General features: G+C 41.7%; 1 protein-coding gene across 1 annotated transcript; it reads left to right on the top strand.

Moving 5' to 3' along the window:
* Positions 1-846: 846 nt before the first annotated feature.
* On the top strand, positions 847-4,120 carry il22 (interleukin 22). The gene is made up of 6 exons (XM_078242480.1): positions 847-900; positions 1,029-1,253; positions 1,493-1,558; positions 1,646-1,795; positions 2,782-2,841; positions 3,639-4,120. The coding sequence occupies exons 2-6, from the start codon at positions 1,077-1,079 to the stop codon at positions 3,756-3,758; spliced, it is 573 nt and encodes a 190-aa protein (XP_078098606.1). The 5' UTR covers positions 847-900; positions 1,029-1,076; the 3' UTR covers positions 3,759-4,120.
* The last annotated feature ends 15,580 nt before the right edge of the window (positions 4,121-19,700 follow it).

Here is a 19,700-nt window from a genome sequence, read left to right as displayed (position 1 = left end):
TGCCGGGGGCCGGGAAGCTACGATACCTGTTAGCAGCATTAGCAGCGCCTTTGAGTTTATCATGTGACAAAGAAAACGCGAAATGCGGAGCAGTATGTCCTGTATGTCCCTTACACACACACACACAGGTGGAGCAGTATGTCCTGTATGTCCCTTACACACACACACACAGGTGGAGCAGTATGTCCTGTATGTCCCTTACACACACACACACAGGTGGAGCAGTATGTCCTGTATGTCCCTTACCGGCTAACGTATCTCGAGATGGAGCATGAATATGGAGCAAATGCAAATGTAACATTTTGAGCCAAAAGGAATCCTTTAATTGATGGTGGAGGTAAATATTCATGAAAAAGGACAAGTTTGTGAACGGACAACACAGACTTTGATAATGAACAACTAAACACTCTGGACCTTTAAGTAAAGATTGATTTTAATTAGAGAATTGATTGTTTTAACCCAGCCCTATACAGTATTGCTTCGTCTTTACTACAAAACTCCACCCAGTACAGGGTGAACACAACTTACAGGGGGAAGTTTATTAACCTCCAGCTTCTAAATCACCAGGGAGTACACACACACACACACACTGAAAAAAGAGGATATTATGTCACTGGAGAAGTAGGTAAGAAGTCATTAGAACAAACGACAAACAATATCAGAGTTTGTCGTCACACTTTGATTTTGACAGTTAATTTCCTCTTTGTGGAAGTGATCGTAAACACAGATTGTACCAGCTCAGCACTGACTCGTGTGTGTGTGTGTGTGTGTGTGTGTGTGTGTGTTTTGGGGTTTTTTGGATGGTTACCTGTCCTATATTTCTTCATGGGTGGGCGGAGGATTGGTCTGTATAAAGAGAAGTTGGGCACAGAGAGACTTCACAACAGCATCCTCTGACAGGTGAGGACACATACAGATGCAGCAGATTCATTACATAGTTTTTTGCTTTATTAAAGAATAATAATAATAATAATTATTATTATTATAAACAACTTTGCAATAATGTATAATCTGTTTCTGTCTTGCAGTTGAAAACACTCTCCTGAAAGGATTAAGATAATTTATCCAGCCGAAATATGAAGCTCACCACAGTCAGCTCCGTCCTCCGTCCAGCTGCCGCCGTGCTCTTCCTGCTGCCGCTGCTTCTGATTGGCTGGGCCGAGCAGGCAGCAGCGCTTCCTGTCGACCGGCCGCTCAGCCAACCGCTACAAAACCAGGAGACGTACCAGGCTGTCCGCGACATATCACAACACGTGAGTGGTCAATTAAAAAAAATATATGTTTATTCTTACTAGAAATTATTTATTAAGTCTGGGTATTTAATTAGTAATGTAACAGGTTTATTTTTAGCATCTTTAATCAGTGATTGAAGAAGTATTTGTTGAGTAAAAGTAGCAAAATACTTTAAAAGCTATTCTTATGTTAAAGTACAAAAAAATATAAAAAATAATAATGATGCCTCTGATGCTAACCTGGTTTCCTGCCTCTCTAGGCTCAGGCTGTGCAGACGGAGGACGACTCCAGGACCAGACTGATGCCCCGAGTCAACACCGACCAGGTGAGAACCATTTCAATGAACGCCGCCGTAATTGTTGCACAACATTCAACTGACGTTCCACCCTCTGACCTCTCGATCTTCCTCCAGGACCACCTGAAGATCTGCTGCCTCCACGCCAACATCCTCAACTACTACCTGAACAACGTCCTGCCTCACCGTGACAACGCACATCCCAGCATGCACCGGCTGAAGACCGACCTCACCCGCGTCAGCGAGGACCTGCAGACTCAAGGCTGTGTGAGTATCTGGTGATATTCCATGTGTTTTTGCTGTACGAGAGCGGGGTTTGTGTCCCCGGGGTACACGCAAGATTTTCACCTCAGGAAACGTGTGTTCGTGTCCCGGGAGAGGGTTTAATCAGAACCCACTCTTTCTTTCTAACCTAACTAGTCGTTTTGGTGCCTAAACTTAGGCTATGTTCACACTTGGCGTCTCTTTTCGAAGCTGCCAGCGTCTGTTTTACATTATAGTCCTGTGGAGTAAACCGTGTTCTCAAAAAACGCCCTACGTCTAACACTTTTTTGACAGCCGACCAATGACAAGTGGAGTAGCCAGACCTGTCGTTTCCATAACGTTAGCAGCGCTCGGTCTCTCTCTCTCTCTCTCTCTGGTCTTTCTCTAGCTCGCTCCATCACTTTCGTTATCTAACGTTAGAACCTCTCTCTCTCTCTCTCTCTCTCTCTCTCTCTCTCTCTCTCTCTCTCTCTCTGTTCTTTCTCTAGCTCAGTTCTAGCATACAGTCTATAAATCAACCCTTGGTGTGAAGCTGGAAGCTTAGCTTAGCATAAAGACTGGAAACAAATAGCATGGTTCTGCCCAAAGTTAAAAAATATGTTTCTTTGCTTTCTTGCTGAGAGTTAGATGAATAGACTGATAACGCGTCAGTGTCTATCTTCTCATCTGACTCGGCAAGAAAGCAAAGTGGCGTATTTTTTAACTTTGAAGAGTCAAACCATTCCTTTAAGATTCAGTAAGTTAGAAAATGAACTCGGTGAGCAAAGCAAAAGTCACAGAGTAACGTTTTTTACAGATAAAAACCGACATAATCAGATGATTTTTACAGTGTGGGCGTGTGTGGTGGCAGTGTGGTTGATCTTAAATCTTGATCGACTTTCTGTGGTTTTCAGAGAAAGGGAACACACACACACACACACACACACACACACACAGGGAACAGATTGAAGTGATAACAGCTTCTAACCTGTCTCTCTCTCTCTCTCCAGAATGTGACTCACTATCACGACCATCACCACGCTGTGGAGTTTCGCAAGAAGCTCACCAAGGTGAGATTTTAAACCCGAGTGACACCTGATTTGAAAACACTTTGACTTTTGACAGGAAGCTGCACCGTTGTCTTTACTGCGTATTGTTCTGAAGTCAACAGAAATGTCATTGTTTTGAGTGGAGTTTGGTGCAGCAGCACAGAGCCGCTGTGGTTGCTCGTCATTGTTTTTAGTTCTTTAAGGCTCACTATGTAAATAATTAATGATAAAGTACAGAAGCTTGTTATCCCTAATGACACATTTTGTTGGGGACTGTTTTCAGCGGCGGTTAAATCCTCATTTGTTGCTCTGGTTTAGTTTAGTGTATTAGTTTAAACATATACAAATACTACAGATTAACATACACATAATCAATAAAAGATGTGATGGAGAGAATATGGGCATACTCCAGTTAAAATAGAAATGCATAGTTGTGGGGCCAAAATGCTGGACCCCACAAGGTTAAAGGTCTGTTTGAGGGTTAAGACTTGGTTTTAGGATTAGGGTTAGAATGAGGTTCTGGTTAGGGTAAGGGTAAGGGTTAAGGTTAGGCATTTAGTGGTGATGGTTAAGGTTAGGGTAAGGGGCTAGGGAATGCATTATGTCAATGACAGGTCCCCACAAAGATAGTGCCAGAAACCTGTGTGTGTGTGTGTGTGTGTGTGTGTGTGTGTGTGTGTGTGTGTGTGTGTGTGTGTGTGTGTGTGTGTGCTTGAGTCAAGATAAACTACAAAGGAAAATGTAAATCCGGCTTTTCACATCCTCTGAATGGTACTGGTGTGTTTCTGTTGTTTCTAATGTGAGTCTGTTTGTTCCAGATGGGGGGCGAGCGAGGGATAAACAAAGCGTTGGGAGAGATTGACATCCTGTTCACGTACCTGCAGGACTTCTGCATCCAGCCAAGAAACGCCACCGCCACCGCGGCCGGCGCTAACTGACACCTCGACTGTTTCAAATGTTTCCACTGAACGCTCAGCAAACAGTTGATCATATTTATCACCTTTTATACCAGCAACTTTTCCATTTTATACTTCTATTTATTATGAATCTATTTAATTTGAGGACCTATTTAACATTTGTTTTTATAGGATATTTATATTGACTTGAGTACGATTAGTTATTGATCTATTTGTTGATCAGAAAGTTTAAAATGCCGGAGCTGAGAGGCGTCTGGTGTTGCTCGTGTTGCCATGTTATGGCTGATTGTTATGAAGTCACCGTTACAGTATTTCATGTTTCACTCTGTGCTGAAGGAACTGTGTGTTACATGAAAGAAATAAAGTTTGATTTTGAATATGAACGTCAGCTCGTCTCTGTGCTGCTAGTTAAAAGAACAGTTGGCTGTTTTTCAATGCACTTATTTTAATATTTCCCCCATAAATTAATAATAAAAAACTAATAATATCAATACAATAACAAAAATAGATAAATAATAGTAATATTATATAATATAATATAATAGGGATATTCTGGTATTAATCAGGTTTTAGAGCCATTCTTTGGACATGTTTACAGCGCATTCAGAATCTGCGTCTCAATCGGGGTTTTTACTGCAGTTTGTGACAGTTTACGACCTCTTGCCTGTTTACGGCTTACGGTCAGCTCTATGCGTTGCTATGGTTGCTGTACACAAACCAACCAGCCAACAGTTTGCAAGGCTGCAGACCCGATAAGAAGGAGAAACACAGCTACTTTTAAACATGATCAAAGACTTGGATATCAACAGGGTTTTTGGATATGAGCACACATCGCTACGGTGACCTTTTCAAGAAGCTGGTTGAAGGAATGAAAGAGGGACGCTGTGTTCGCACGGTGCAACAAGTCCGCCACCGCTGGGAAACTTTGAATAAATCACATTTTGCCCAGCTACATGTAAACGGGAATATTAGTGGAATATTCACTTTCATTAGCCGTGTAAACAACTTAGTCAGAATATTGTTTTTTTTCCGGAATAAGGGCAAAAACCAGACTATTATATGCATGTAAACATAGTCAGTGTTGTGCCTGTTCAAAGTCACTTACAGGCAGGGTTGGTAACTATTTCCAAAATATACTTTTTATATATATATTGTTTGAAATGGTCTTTACACCCCGACAGCAATAAATAACTTCTGGGCTCTTAAAAAAAAAAGGAGTGAAAAAGACCCGTCATCTGAGGCTGCTGTAATCCTGTAAAAACGCCCACCAATCACTGCCTCGCGGTCCGCTTGGAAAGAGCCAATGAAATGCCTCCTTGCCCTGCAGCAAGTACTCTTCCCCCTCCCGTGCACGCGCCTGAGGTCAAAGCGTTGAAAAAACTCTAATGTGGCAATGGCGTTGGCTCACTGAACATCTGACGTGGTGTGCACGTTTAAACACAGGATGCAGTGATTCCGTTCCAACATTTTACTGCTGCAATAGGGACAGAGCGCATTTAAGTCCCACCCCCACTGCTGTGTGGTGATAGTCACTGCCAACAATGTAAAAAACCCATGACTTTTTATAAGCTGCCGACCCCAAAAACTGAGCTTTTATGAAGAGAGACGTGAACATAGATGCGAGGAATCAGCAGGAAGAATGGGGAGACTGTGGGATCCTACACTATGCAATCTGGCTTCCGTGCTGGTCACAGCCAGCCTCAAGGTCATAAACAACATCACGGTCGCCATTGACCAAAAGCATTACTGTGCAGCCGTTTACATTGATCTGTCCAAGGCATTTGACTCTGTTAACCATCATATTGTCATTGACAGACTCAACAATCTTGGGTTTTCCCATGACTGCCTCGCATGGTTCAGTAACTACTTTTCTGATAGGGTCCAGTGCGTTAAATCTGAGGGCCTGTTGTCTGGACCTAAGGCTGTCTCCATGGGGGTGCCACAAGGTTCGATTCTCGGGCCGATGCTTTTCTCCCTTTACATCAATGACGTAGCTCTTGCTGCCTGGCCCTCACAAATCCACCTCTATGCAGACGACACTATCCTGTACACATCCGGCCCCTCATTAGATAATGTGTTATCAAACCTTCAGGAGAGCTTCTACGCTATTCAGCACTCCTTCCAAAACCTCCAATTACTTCTAAACTCCGGCAAAACCAAGTTCATGCTTTTCTATCGATCACTGCCTACCCCGGCCCATCCAATCAGCATCACCACGCTCGATGGACTGTAATTAGAAAACGTGAGTGCAATGAGTACAAATACCTAGGTGTCTGGTTAGACAGCGCCCTCTCCTTCCAGCAACACATAAAACAACTTCAATCTAAAGTTAAGTCCAGGATCGGTTTTCACTCACGCTGCCAAACTCACTTTGGTGAAAATGACAATCTTACCAATTCTCGATTTCAGTGATGTTATTTACAGAACTGCCTCAAACTCTCTCCTGAAAACACTGGATGTTCTCTATCACAGTGCCATACGTTTTGTGACCAGAGCCCCTTATAACACCCACCACTGCAAACTCTATGCTTTAATTGGCTGGCCCTCGTTACACACTTGACGCCTAACCCACTGATACCAACTCATTTACAAGTCCATGCTAGGTAAAGCCCCGCTGTACCTGAGCTCACTAGTCACTATAGCTTTACCCATCCGCAACCTCTGCTCAAGCAGTTACATCTCCTTGGTCACCCCAAAAGCGCACACCTGCTTTGGCCACCACTCCTTCCAGTTCTCAGCTGTAAATAACTGGAATGAACTACAAAAACCCCTAAAACTCAAAACCCTTATCCCACTAACTACCTTTAAAGAACTTCTGTCCGTGCTCCTGTCCGATCACTGTACGTGCTAACTGCTCCCCGTCTCTCACCCACTGTTTTTGCACACTCTTGCTCCATTATCTCTGTCGTGCCCCATTGCATAGTTGCATATCATATTTGTTTATGCTAATTTGCACTATTCACCTGCCCTAGTATGCTCAACCGTTATTTCTTGCCACCTTTGTTGCCACACAATTTTTGCACATCTACTGATCTACTTCGCTATCTAGTCCACAATCTGCGCTGATTGTATGTTGACTCTTTACTACATTTCAGCATTTATATGGTCTGTCTATGTTTGTATACTGTGTTATTACTGATCTTCATAACTACTTGGACCACACTTTGCACTAACTGTACTCTGACTCTTTACTACATCTCAGCATTTACAGACTGTCTATTCTTGCATATTGTATTATCACTGATCTACATCATTTAATAGACTGCAACTTGCACTAACTGTAGATTGACTCTTCACTACACTTCAGCATTTATCTAGACTGTCTATTCATATACATTGTGTTATAACTGATCTACTTCACTAACTAGACCACTAGACTAACTGTTTATTGACTCATTAAACCATCGACTCCTTACACCATCTCAGCAGTGATATAGACTCTCTGTTCATGTATATTGCACATCCATCGACTTACTTACACCTCACTACGTGCTGGCATTTGTAATGCCCACTTGTTCTGCACTTTATGTAGCATATTGTATTCTGTATTCTTGTACTGTATTGAATGTGAAACTATTTGTTGTCTTGCACGCCTACGCTTTTCTTCGCCAGGTCGCCGTTGCAAGTGAGAACCTGTTCTCAACGTCCTACCTGGTTAAATAAAGGTTAAATACAAAAAATAAAAAACGATATGTCTATAGCTTAACTTACAGACCTAGGCCAAAACTAGTGCAAGCATTTTGTTAGCTGCAGACCTAAAAAAACTGAGCTTTTATGAAGACAGACGTGAATATAGATGCGAGGAATCAGCAGGAAGAATGCGGAGACTGTGGTTATCACTGAAGCTCCACAGCAAGTTTAAATCTCTAAGTGTTTGTGGGTTACATCCTCTCAAACGCTGCAAAGGAACCACACATTGGACAACTAGCGCATAGCGTTGGCGAGGATATAGGACAGCGGTGAATCAAGATCCTGCCAGTGTGCAGCCGAACAAACAAACAAGACGTGTGGGTGTTTTTAAAGTGAGTCATATGTCGCCAGTGTGTAGCTGTGTGTGCTGCCCTTTAAGATCACTGATGGTTTCTCAACAGGAGTGTGTGAAAGAAGTACTGATGATCTTTTACTGAAGGAAAAGTCAGAGTTCAACGTTAGTGAAAGAAAAATCGACTTGCCCAAAATCAATTTTTACTGGCCCCTATACATATGTAGTTATCAAATAACCTGCAAAGACTCAAGTAAGTTGTTCTATTTGATCTTTATTTACAATGTATAAATACATCATGGACAGTCTACGTGACACACAGGTATACCCACTAAGAAAGCTCCAGGATTTCCATATATCCACTTAAAAATACTCAATGACACATGTGGTATAATAAGTTGCAGCACTGCGTTGCCGATGAGTGGAGAAGGAACTTCGTTGACACTGTCCTTGATTATAAAAAGGTTTATTACATCAAAGATTTCAGCATCAATTTACAGACTCCATGGACATCTGGAGAGACGACTGACCCAATCTTGAAATTTGTCGCTCTGAGGTTATTCTGGTCAATCCTGAATACATAAACGCTGAGCTATGTGTGATGATGGGGGTAGATGAATCCGGGTCCTGGGGGCAATCAATCAGTAACCCCATTTGCCCCCCAAGAGCCATTTCCTCTGGAATGTGCCCTCTAACCATATACCTCAGCCAAATGGAACCATGTTTATTATACCACAGACTTTAAGTCAATCAGATACTACACACACAAAAACATACTTTCTATTATATTTTTGATATATTTTGAATTGTCATCTGTGGGTATTTTTTTCCGCATAGGCTAAATAAAGGGATTTCCACTGTAAATTGGTGCATTACAGCGTATCCAAATGCAACAAAAATGAAGTTGCTGTCAAATCTTCCCTGAGGGGAGGACACCTAGAACCCCCTTCCCCAAAGGCAGATTCTGGCCCATATATATAGGACAATATATATATATATATATATATATATATATATATATACAGTACAGTATACCCACTACAATACAGTAGACTACACCACTGATGGACAGTGTCGGAGATGAGTTTAAGGTAATTCTGAAAGTGGAGGCTAATATTTAACAAAGGCTATCAAATATAATCACAATAATGAACTTACCAGAGTTTCTATCTGCAATGTGTTTGACCACATACATTTTTAGGTACCCTCATTCATGTGTCATAGAGTTTGAGTTTGTATTTTTCAGTTTCTAAACCTACAATATGTGCAAATGAGACATGTTTTATGAAAACACTATCTGCCTTGGACTCAAACTTGCAAAACGTTGTAGTTGTTTCATCGACATCCTCTACTGCCGCCCAAGAAAAGCTCCTTCTTCTTCCAGGACGCTTGAAACTCTCTTTAGCTTTAGCTCGTACGCAGCCACCGTACTGAAGCTAGAATTGAAGCTGTTCCTTGAATTGACTTTTGAATGCACACAATTACATTACATTACATTACATTACATGGAGCACAGCATAAATTCCTTCAGGAAGACTTCTAAACTTAAACACTTTTCTCTCTCTTCTAAACCGAACAGCTGTTAGAGGCACTTTTATTTTAACCAATCAGAAGCAGCCATGAATTTCACAAGCCAATCACAGCATGACATCCCTGTTTTAAACCTGTCTCTCTCTGCTGCTCAGTTGTCATTTCAGGCTAAGAGCACAACCCTCCTCCTCCCCTTGCACCTCCGGTCTTCATCACCCACGGTTCCTGGGTCCTCCTCCGGCAGGCCGCTACCTTCGGCTCCTTGGTTTGGTCTTCAGGCTCCTCACACCACTGTCAGTGTCTAGACTCCATCGGGGGATTATCTTTCGGTTTTCTACCCCTTTATAAAATATCATTTCATAATGATGGAGTCTAATCTCCAAAGACTGTACATTTCATATTATATATAAGTACAATACATCTTTGCATATCTGCAACGAAGTCTCTCCTGATTGAAATTACATTACAAGACTTTACATCACATGTCAGTTAGCTGACGCTTTTATCCAAAGCGACTTCCAATTAAGTGCTTTCAACCTTGAAGGTACAAACTCCAGACAACAAGTAGTAAGTGCATGTACATTAGCTTCAAATAAGCAAAACTACAAAGAGCCAATGAAAGTGCAGCTGTAAAAATATATATACAGACATTTCTTTTTTTTATTATTATTATCCGAGATGCAGCTGGAAGAGATGTGTTTTTAGCCTGCGGCGGAAGATGCGTAGGCTTTCGGCCGTCCTGATGTCAACGGGGAGCTCATTCCACCATTTAGAAGCCAGGACCGCAAACAGTCGGGACTTCATTGAGTGACTAGTTGTCCCTCGCTGTGAGGGGGCAGCAAGCAGGTTGGCTGATGCAGAGCGGAGTGGGCGGGCTGGGGTGTAGGGTTTGACCATGTCCTGGATGTAAGCTGGGGCTGATCCGTTCGGGGCCCGGTATGCAAGTACTAGTGCGGGCAGCAACTGGTAACCAGTGAAGGAAGGAAGGAAGGAAGGAAGGAAGGAAGGAAGGAAGGAAGGAAGGTAGGAAGGAAGGAAGGAAGGAAGGAAGGAAGGAAGGAAGGAAGGAAGGAAGGAAGGAAGGAAGGAAGGAAGGAAGGAAGGAAGGAAGGAAGGAAGGAAGGTAGGAAGGTAGGTAGGTAGGTAGGTAGGTAGGTAGGTAGATAGATAGGTAGGTAGATAGATAGATAGATAGATAGATAGACAGAAAGATAGATAGATAGATAGATAGATAGATAGATAGATAGATAGATAGATAGATAGATAGATAGATAGATAGATAGATAGATAGATAGATAGATAGATAGATAGATAGATAGATAGATAGATAGATAGATAGATAGATAGATAGATAGATAGATAGATAGATAGATAGATAGGTAGATAGATACTTTATTGATCCCCAAGGGTAAATTAAAGGTCCCAGTAGCTTAAAGACATCACACACAACATACACATACATCATAAACAGGATGATAAAGTAACAAATCCACATGAATAATATGGACAATAAAAGAAAAGAAACTAAATAATAAATCCACATGAATGTACTATAAGGGATGTGTAAGCATGAGAGGCTTGCAGTGACAGGGCAGGGACTGACCCTGGGATTCAGTCTGCATGGTGAGGTGCTCTATGAGAGGGTGTGTGTCATGGTGGTAGTGAAAATAGGTCCAGTAGTGCAAGGATAAAGTCTAGAGACCAGCATTAAATATGGACAATATAAGAGAACAATGTAGACATATTAATATAAAAACTATAGCAGTGCAAGGATAAATATGGGCATTATAAGGGAATAAAGTAGACAGTAGGATAGACACAAATCAAAGGTCAATATTAGAGGTTTGAAGTAATAGTGTTACAGCCATTGTTCAAGTATTAAGTTAGACCTCAGTCCAGGCCGGGGGAAGGAGGGAGGGGTTGTGCATATGGGCCCTCCCTCCCTCCTCCCTCCCTCCTCCCCCCAGCCTGGACTGAGCCGTGTAGTGTGAGAGAACCTGGGGAGGTTGAAGACCAGTGGAGCTGCTGCGTTTCTGAATGAGCTGCAGGGGTCGGATGGCACATGAGGGCAGGCCAATCAGGAGGGAGTTGCAGTAGTCTAGATGTGAGATAATAATTATAGCAGAGTTCCTGTTTAAGACTAAAATTAAAATGCGAGCCCACACTGAATCCCTCAATAGGCCATTTATTGATGAGAAAACCATAAACAAGGAGTCTGTCTGTGGAAATACTTTAAGCCTAGATTGCAGCAGCGAGCACTTTGAGTGACTCGTGGACGGGGAAAATAACACACAACATAGGGAGTAATTCACAATAGAAAGAGGAGAAGACAAAAGAGAAATAGTTTTTTTTCTTCTAACTAGACGCCAGTCACGTGTCACTAGAACCAAGTCAATTCTTGATTGGCCAACGTCACATTCAAATCCAATCATTCAACAACAACCCTTATTGTTGAACCCTGAAAATTACCAAAGTATTAGCTTCAAAATAAACTTAAAGTACCAAAAGTTAAAGTACTCATTCTGCAGAGTAACATATATATTATATAGTTATTGATGCAATACTGTGTTCATCACTATAAATAGAATAAAATACCCAATCAAATAAAAACAATATCAGTAATATCTCTTGAAATCGGATGTCTATCTTTACGATCAATTTTATCAGATTACATTAAATCTTATCTGATGACACACACACACACACACACACACACACACACACACACACACACACACACACACACAATGACCTATATATTTAACTGGTGCAGAAATCAGTAGATTTAGTAGATGAGACCTACTTACCTACTTTCAATGGTGTAGGTTTGGTTTCAGTTCACTGTGTGTGTGTGTGTGTGTGTGTGTGTGTGTGTGTGTGTGTGTGTGTGTTTACAAACTGCATGAAAATGCCCTGATTCACTGTTTGCAGTCCGGGCACCTGAACTCAACACACCTCCTCCGACTGCACCTTGGCTAAAAAGATGATGGTTGTTAATAAAACAATGAAAAATAAAAAGAAATGCACTTACATGTGGCACTATGTAGTTTGGCTTATGTGAAGCTAATGTGCTTCTATGTGATACTTGCTATTCTGAGTTAGTACCCTAATGGTTAAATGCACTTATTGGAAGTCGCTTTGGATTGAAATGCTGATTGGCAATGCCAGTTTATAACACATTCGATGTTTTAGATTAGATTCATGTACAAGTACAAAGACAACGAAATGCAGTTTGCGTACAACCAGAAGTGCAAAAAGAGCAGAAAAGTGTAATATGAACAATGTATGAACAACATGTACAGATATGTAGATAGATGTACATTATGCTGTCTTTTGTAGTAGACACAAACCGTAAACTGTCACAAACTGCAGTAAAAACCCCGATTGAGATGCATATTCTGAATGTGCTGTATAAATGTCCAAAGAATGCTTCTAAAACCTGAATAATACCGGAATATCTCACGTCTTAATCGGAAAATGCTATATTCGGAAAAAGGCCTTATTCGGAATATCCAACCAGAATATGCCGTTTACATGACCTGTATCAAATTGGGAATTTTGTCATATTCGGAATAATAGTGGAATATTGGTGTGCATGTAAACGTACTCAATGACAGAGGGAGCACAATAAAAAGGCATATATGTCTGTAAACTCCATCCATCCATCTTCGTCCGCTTATCCGGGGTCGGGTCGCGGGGGCAGCAGCTCCAGCAGGGGACCCCAAACTTCCCTTTCCCGAACCACATTAACCAGCTCCGACTGGGGGATCCCGAGGCGTTCCCAGGCCAGGTTAGAGATATAATCCCTCCACCTAGTCCTGGGTCTTCCCCGAGGCCTCCTCCCAGCTGGACGTGCCTGGAACACCTCCCTAGGGAGGCGTCCAGGGGGCATCCTTACCAGATGCCCGAACCACCTCAACTGGCTCCTTTCGACGCGAAGGAGCAGCGGCTCTACTCCGAGCTCCTCACGGATAACTGAGCTTCTCACCCTATCTCTAAGGGAGACGCCAGCTACCCTCCTGAGGAAACCCATTTCGGCCGCTTGTACCCTGGATCTTGTTCTTTCGGTCATGACCCAGCCTTCATGACCATAGGTGAGGGTAGGAACAAAAACTGACCGGTAGATTGAGAGCTTTGCCTTCTGACTCAGCTCTCTTTTCGTCACAACGGTGCGATAAATTGAATGTAATACCGCACCTGCTGTGCCGATTCTCCAACCAATCTCCCGCTCCATTGTCCCCTCACTCGCGAACAAGACCCCAAGGTACTTGAACTCCTTCACTTGGGGTAAGGACTCAGTCCCTAAGTCTGTAAACTCGTGGTAATAAAAAGGCAGAGCACTCTCTCCTTGGGGTCGAAAATCAAGCTGTTCCACTCAGCGCTCCCCCTGGAGAACTTCCGTTGTGTAATCTGGATGCAGCATTTTTTTTTGTTGCATTTGTTTGATTGTTTGCTTTTCTTTTTGCATCGTTTCTGTATTTGCAGCCCATTTCTATATTTGGTTGTGTTGTGTGTATTTGCAGCGCGTTCGCTAAATGCTGCGCATGCGTTGTCAAATTAATGAAGCTGTTTTCTTAATTTGCTTGTCTTTTGTCTATTTGTTATTAAGTTGCAGTGCGTTTGCCCCTGTCGGCCACCGTAAGAAACCGAAACAAAGCGTTGCACACTGGTTTGAGATTGAACGTGCCCTCAGCTCTGCAGTTACCTGACCTCCCCCTCATCTCATTCCCTCGTCAGCCTCTCATCTCAAACACCGGCCCAGTTTCATTCATTTCCTGCCAGACCATCAAAGTTGCCAGCAGACTCGGACCCTGCCTGTCCCCCTGCTACATTATGCTGTCCTGTGGACTTAAAGGGATACTTCACCCAGAAACAGCACAAATCATATATAATAATCTCACTTCTGTAGACTCTCTATGGTCCCAAAATAAATTAATAAACGGAGCGCCCGTCACATCAGTGCAAACAGACTTCAACGGAGGCCGAAAGAAAGACAGCAAACAAGGTTATAAAACGTTCTCCAAGTTGTCTACATATTTATACACAGTTGATTTGGTCTTCTATGTATGTTGTTGTTTTTATTTGACATACCTACGTATCTCTCTTTATCTGTGCTTATTTCTGTCTTTGTGCTCTCATCTCTTATCTTTTGGTACCTTAATAAAAGTGTAGTAAATAACTAATGAAACTATGACATCCTAAAAACACAGGATCCTCGTTGACATAATGCAACGTGTTCCTGAGCTGCTAACCCTCAAACTAAATGTCTAACTTTAATCTAATCTGAAACCCAAAACTAACAGCAATCCTAAAACCAAATCTAAATCTAAAGCCTCAAACAGTCATTTGCCCGGAGTAAAGTACAGATGAGCAAAGATTCTACTTAAGTACAGTGAAGTATTTGTACTTTGTTACATTACAACACTGGTAAACACACACCTGGTCCTCACTAACTTTTGTGTTCCACCTGTCTACATTTTCTTTTGTTAAAGCTTTTAACTCTTGAGTGCACCATTAGTATTTGTGTCACTTAGACCTTCCTAAGGACCCTTCTACGCCTTGATTGTCAGACACTCGAGGATTTCAGTTTGACGTTCACTTTTAAGCGATAAATTGTTCCTAATATGTGACTTTGTGGGCTGCTACCATGTCTTATGCCTTTGTTTGTGTGTCTGAATGCTTTTTTTTTTTTTTGTAGATCAAGTTTCCCCCTTGAGGCAGAAGACAGCTCTATGAACTGAACCGAGTCATACCTGAGTGATGTCACCGCAGGGGATTTCCCACACAGGTGACACCAGGAAGTACAGTAACAGCAAACTTCCGTGTGTGTGTGTGTGTGTGTGTGTGTGTGTGTGTGTGTGGGGGATCTATATTTAGCCCAGCTCTTTGTGTCTGACGTGACGACATCACTCAGAGGGGGGTTCAAAGACCCTGAAATAAGGGGCAACCGCCTGTAGCGATGCATCGTTTTACCTTCACGTTTCCTGCTGCTGTGTAGACACATTAAAATAGTTTTGTTTTTGGGTACACACAAATTATATTGATGGAAAATACAAGTACTACATGTATATTAAAAAGTGTGTGTGTGTGTATATATATATATATATATATATATATATATAACACTTTTTTTTTAAGAAGGAAAAATAACAATAATAGAATATTTTGAAAAAAAGTCTAATAATATCTGTACATGAACCATGTTGATGGGACATTCGGAGCCCTAATGAAAAATATATTTAAATTTTTTTATTCAAGAACGAAAATAATAAAATAAATATAACTTTTAATGAATTAATTATAAATAATTATATCAATTATTATTTTCTAATTAACAAGAAAACCTTAAGAGAAAAAAAATTAACAAATTTAAATGAATTTTAAAAAATATTCCACCTTGTAACCCAAAAAATGTCAGTTAGCCAGACACCATTATTGCTTCATTCTGTTTAATTAATAAAAACATTTTTATGGTTAGCAACAAGTCTCGGACAAAATTGCTGATTGAAGCTTCAGATTGGAAATAAATACTGGAACCAGCGGTCTAAAACACAACACATCTTCTTTGTAGCGTACATGTTGTTTCCACATCACAACTGAAAGTCCTCCAAACCAAACAACAATAGCAGTTGTTCCTATCCTCTAATACGACCCACCGGAGCATTTCATAAATTAAAACTACGATCTCATTCGGTCGCAGTTTTGAACACGTCTGTAATGTTGTGAAACGGTCCCAGTTTGGTTATGTTTAGACCCAGAAACTACTTAGATAAGATAAGAAAAAGATGACGCTTTGGGTTCGATTCAGATGTTACGTCACTTCCCGAAAGTTACGCGCGTGACACAGAATATGACATTCGTAAAGTAAGAAAAAACAAACGGGACTGGAAGCCCGGTCTCTTAGGTTAACCTGCCGTCCTACGTGGAAACCAAGAGGTTATAATAATGACCTCTTTGGTGGAAATTTGGCGCTCTAACATTTCCTCACCTTACTTGCTGCTTTGCTCCAGTCATAACTACTACGGCCACTAGATGGCGCTGCCACTATAAACGTAAACGGTGCTTGAACAAATGATGTCTGGGAGCGTTTTTTGGGGGGAGGACAGTCTCCTTAAAGCTCAGGAACACTGAAGTCGGAAGAATGACTTCCCAATTTGGGAAATGGGACCATTGAGGAGCATGTGATTACACAAAAAAAAGAGGACAAAATCACCACTGCCTCAGTTCAAGATAAATAAAACTGAATATTCTAACTTATTAAAGTGACTGAGTGAAGTAAACAGTCGTAATTGGTGCAGGTTGTGTGTTTATGAAGCTAGCATATTATTCCAGTAGGGTATTTAATTTAAGAACAACATTTGAACTAAGAGATATCGCCATGAGACCTCCTCAGCTGCATTAACATTAAGACAATCATGTTTGTATTACAAGTTTTCTGAAATGTTATGTTTAGGCATTATCTAATGCTAACTTTTGGGAAAATTAGGAGAAATCTACAGACACAAATTGACTGATGTAAGAAAATAAACACCTTAATGTGTATATGGGTTGTTTTTTTCCTCCAAGACATGTTATGGAAGCAAAATAGGCCAAAAACTCCAACTAAAAAGATCTGATGCAGTGTTCTTCCCCTCTGCAGGTATGACAGGTCTACGTGACATCATACGAGGAAAACTGAGCCTTGGAAATTCTCCAACTTTCCCTTTTGGCGCCTGTTCAGTGGCATATTTGTGTGCAGCCATGCATCTCTTAGCTCCTGTACGTCACATTCATGTCTGGTGGCAGTCCAGAGTCACCTGCACGACTCTGGACTTTTGGAGGAAACTGGAGCAGCTGAAGAAAACTCCACGCTGTCGAGCCCACGGGTGTGTTGGGACAGTTTTGAAACTCATATCTGAGCCTAAAGTGCTTGATGTGTCACCTGTCGCCCCTAAGAAAGAAGCCGTCCTGTTATATGGGTCGAGCAGCAACCTCGTCTCTCTCTGATGTCTGCTGCGTCGGGGAAAAAAAAAACCAACCTGCACAGTCACCGTTTCCCGGCTACGCCGAGAAAGCCACAACCTACTTTAATCTGACCACACATCTAAAACCTGCTTACCAAAATCTTTCTATCAACACGCCAGCCATATCATCGCCGCAGAGACAATGAAATCTGATCAGACGTCAAAAATGTAAAAACAAATACACTGCATTTTAGATTTTATCAGGGCTGCAGCTAACGGTTACTTTCTATAATCGATTGATAGTTCAGTCAGAAAATATAAAAAAAAAAAAAACATTGCACATTGCAATTTCACATTAGCTTTTAAATGTCTTGCTTCGTCCGACCAGCGGTCCAAAACTCAAAGATCTTCTATTTAAGAAGATACAGTTAAGTTGGAGTTAGGCAACGCTTAGGGAAAGGTTGTGGTGGTCATGGTTTTGGAAAAGATGGAGGTCTTGGTTAAATATTGAAAAAGTCAACAGCAGCACGCCCCCTCAGGAACAAGACACCCAAACATTTAGCATCTTTTTGTGATTGTTTTACATCTATTTTGAAGTTGCTTTCACACCTGAGCAGTTTGGTCTGTTCTAGCCCAACATCAGGTAGTCCGGTTTGTTTGTAGTGGTGTGAAAGCTTATTTGAACTCTGCTGCGGACCAAACAACCAAACTCTGGTCTGCTTGAAAAACAGGGGGGGGGGTCTCGGTTCACCTCCAAGGGCTCTAGAGTTCGGTTCACTTCAGGTAAGAATGCAAACCAACCCATATACAGGAAGTGAAGCAAAAAACAGAGCACTTACTGGCCTGCAGTTTCAACCTTACACACAACTTATGGACTTGTATATGATTTAAAGCTTTAGTGCGTAACTTTTTGATATTAATGAGCGTCCGTTACATTCAAGCCGTTACCAAATGAGTTGCTACAAAGCTAATTAAGACTATCAGCTCCACACAACTCTCTCTGGATTTCTCAGTGTGACTACGTTCAGAAGATTGTGGCGTCCGGTGACTTTCCCGCGCAGAAATGCAAAGAGTGAAAATAGTTACCTCTTCTGAAGAGTCCATCATGTTTTTTATGTTTTTTTTTAATCCTCCGTGTCCTCCTTGGCTACTAGCAACTGTGTGGAGGAGGAGGGGTCGGCGGGGGTGTGTGTGTGTGTGTGTGTGTGTGTGTGTGTGCGGGGGTGTGTGTGTGTGTGTGTGTGTGTGTGTGTGCGGGGGTCTGTCAATCAACCACTGACCACTGGATGATTTGACAGAAATTGTTCTCGTCAAATGTGCTCTTTAAAGGAGCAGACACGAGTGTTGTCAGCGCGGCTGCTTGACCTGGTTACTGTTCTGACTTCCAGGAAGAGCTTCCAAAACACACACACACACACACACACACGCCGCTATGCTGACATATTCGTTGTTTTTTTTTTGTATCTGGGTTGGGCGACTCTGCGCTTTTTTGTTTTTAAACCTGCATAAATCTGTCGAGTCACCGTTTCCTCGACTGCGTCGAACCGAAGCCACAACCTAGTTTTATCTGACTGCACATCTAAACGACAAAATTGGGTTTCTATCCAAACCATCATCAACGCCGGGGAGAGGAGAAGGACAGAGGAGGTGAAGAGGAGAGGAAAGGAGGTTTTGAGAAATAAAAGGACGAAGAGGAAAGAAAGATGAAGTAGAAAAAGGAGAGAGAAAAGAGGAGGAAGGAGGCAAGGAAAGGGAGTAGGGAGATGAGAGGAAGGAGAAAAGATGAGAAAAAACAGGAAAAAAGACAGAGGAGAAAGGAAAAGGATCATTCCTTTCCTAGTTCCTAGTTAGAGGAGAGGAAGATAAAAAGGGGAAGGAAGGGAAGAAGAGAAGGAGAGGGATGAGAAGAAGAGGGAAAACTATTTAAAAAGAGGAAGAGTAGAAAGAGGAAAGAACAGAGTAAAAAGCCTACAGAAAAGATGAAAGGAAAGAAGGAAAGTAGAATAACGAAGGAAGAATAAGAAATGGATGAGAAAAGACAAAACGAAGGGACAAAGGAAATACATAATGGGAGACAATGGAGGGAGCAGAGGAAAGGATAATGAAGACGAAGAGAGAGAGAGAGAAATGGGACACAAGGTGGAGCGAAGGGACGAGGAAAAGAAAGAAGGGAGTGGGAGAGGAAGAAGAGAAAAGCTGACAGTAGGAGAAGACTGCAGAAAGGAGTAGAGGAAAAGGAGAAGAAAGAGGCGAAAGGGCAGAAGATCAAGGCCAAAGAAAGGAGAGAAGACATCGGAAGAAAGGAGGATGAATGAAAGAAAGAGATGGAAGAGAAAGAAGAGAGGGATGCATGAAAGAGGAGATACCGAAGAGGAGAAGAAAATAGGAAATGTAGAAAAGAAGGAATACAGATGAGGAGGACATTAAAGAAAGGAGAAGAGGAAAAAGAAAAGAAGAAAATAGAGAGAAAAAACTAAAAGACAGAGAAAAATGAGATGGCATGGGAAT

This window comes from Sander vitreus, chromosome 23 (assembly GCF_031162955.1).
Source record: "Sander vitreus isolate 19-12246 chromosome 23, sanVit1, whole genome shotgun sequence".
NCBI lineage: Eukaryota > Metazoa > Chordata > Actinopteri > Perciformes > Percidae > Sander > Sander vitreus.
The sequence above is the reverse complement of the archived record's forward strand: the minus strand, read 5'-3'. Positions and strand labels throughout refer to the sequence as shown.

What these genes read in the sequence shown, in the direction of transcription:
- il22 (XM_078242480.1), top strand. Translation starts at nt 1,077, where the DNA reads ATGAAGCTCACCACAGTCAGCTCCGTCCTCCGTCCAGCTGCCGCCGTG. An exon ending in TCCGCGACATATCACAACAC is followed by an intron (nt 1,254 to 1,492) that starts GTGAGTGGTCAA and finishes CTGCCTCTCTAG; the next exon opens with GCTCAGGCTGTGCAGACGGA. An exon ending in ACCTGCAGACTCAAGGCTGT is followed by an intron (nt 1,796 to 2,781) that starts GTGAGTATCTGG and finishes CTCTCTCTCCAG; the next exon opens with AATGTGACTCACTATCACGA.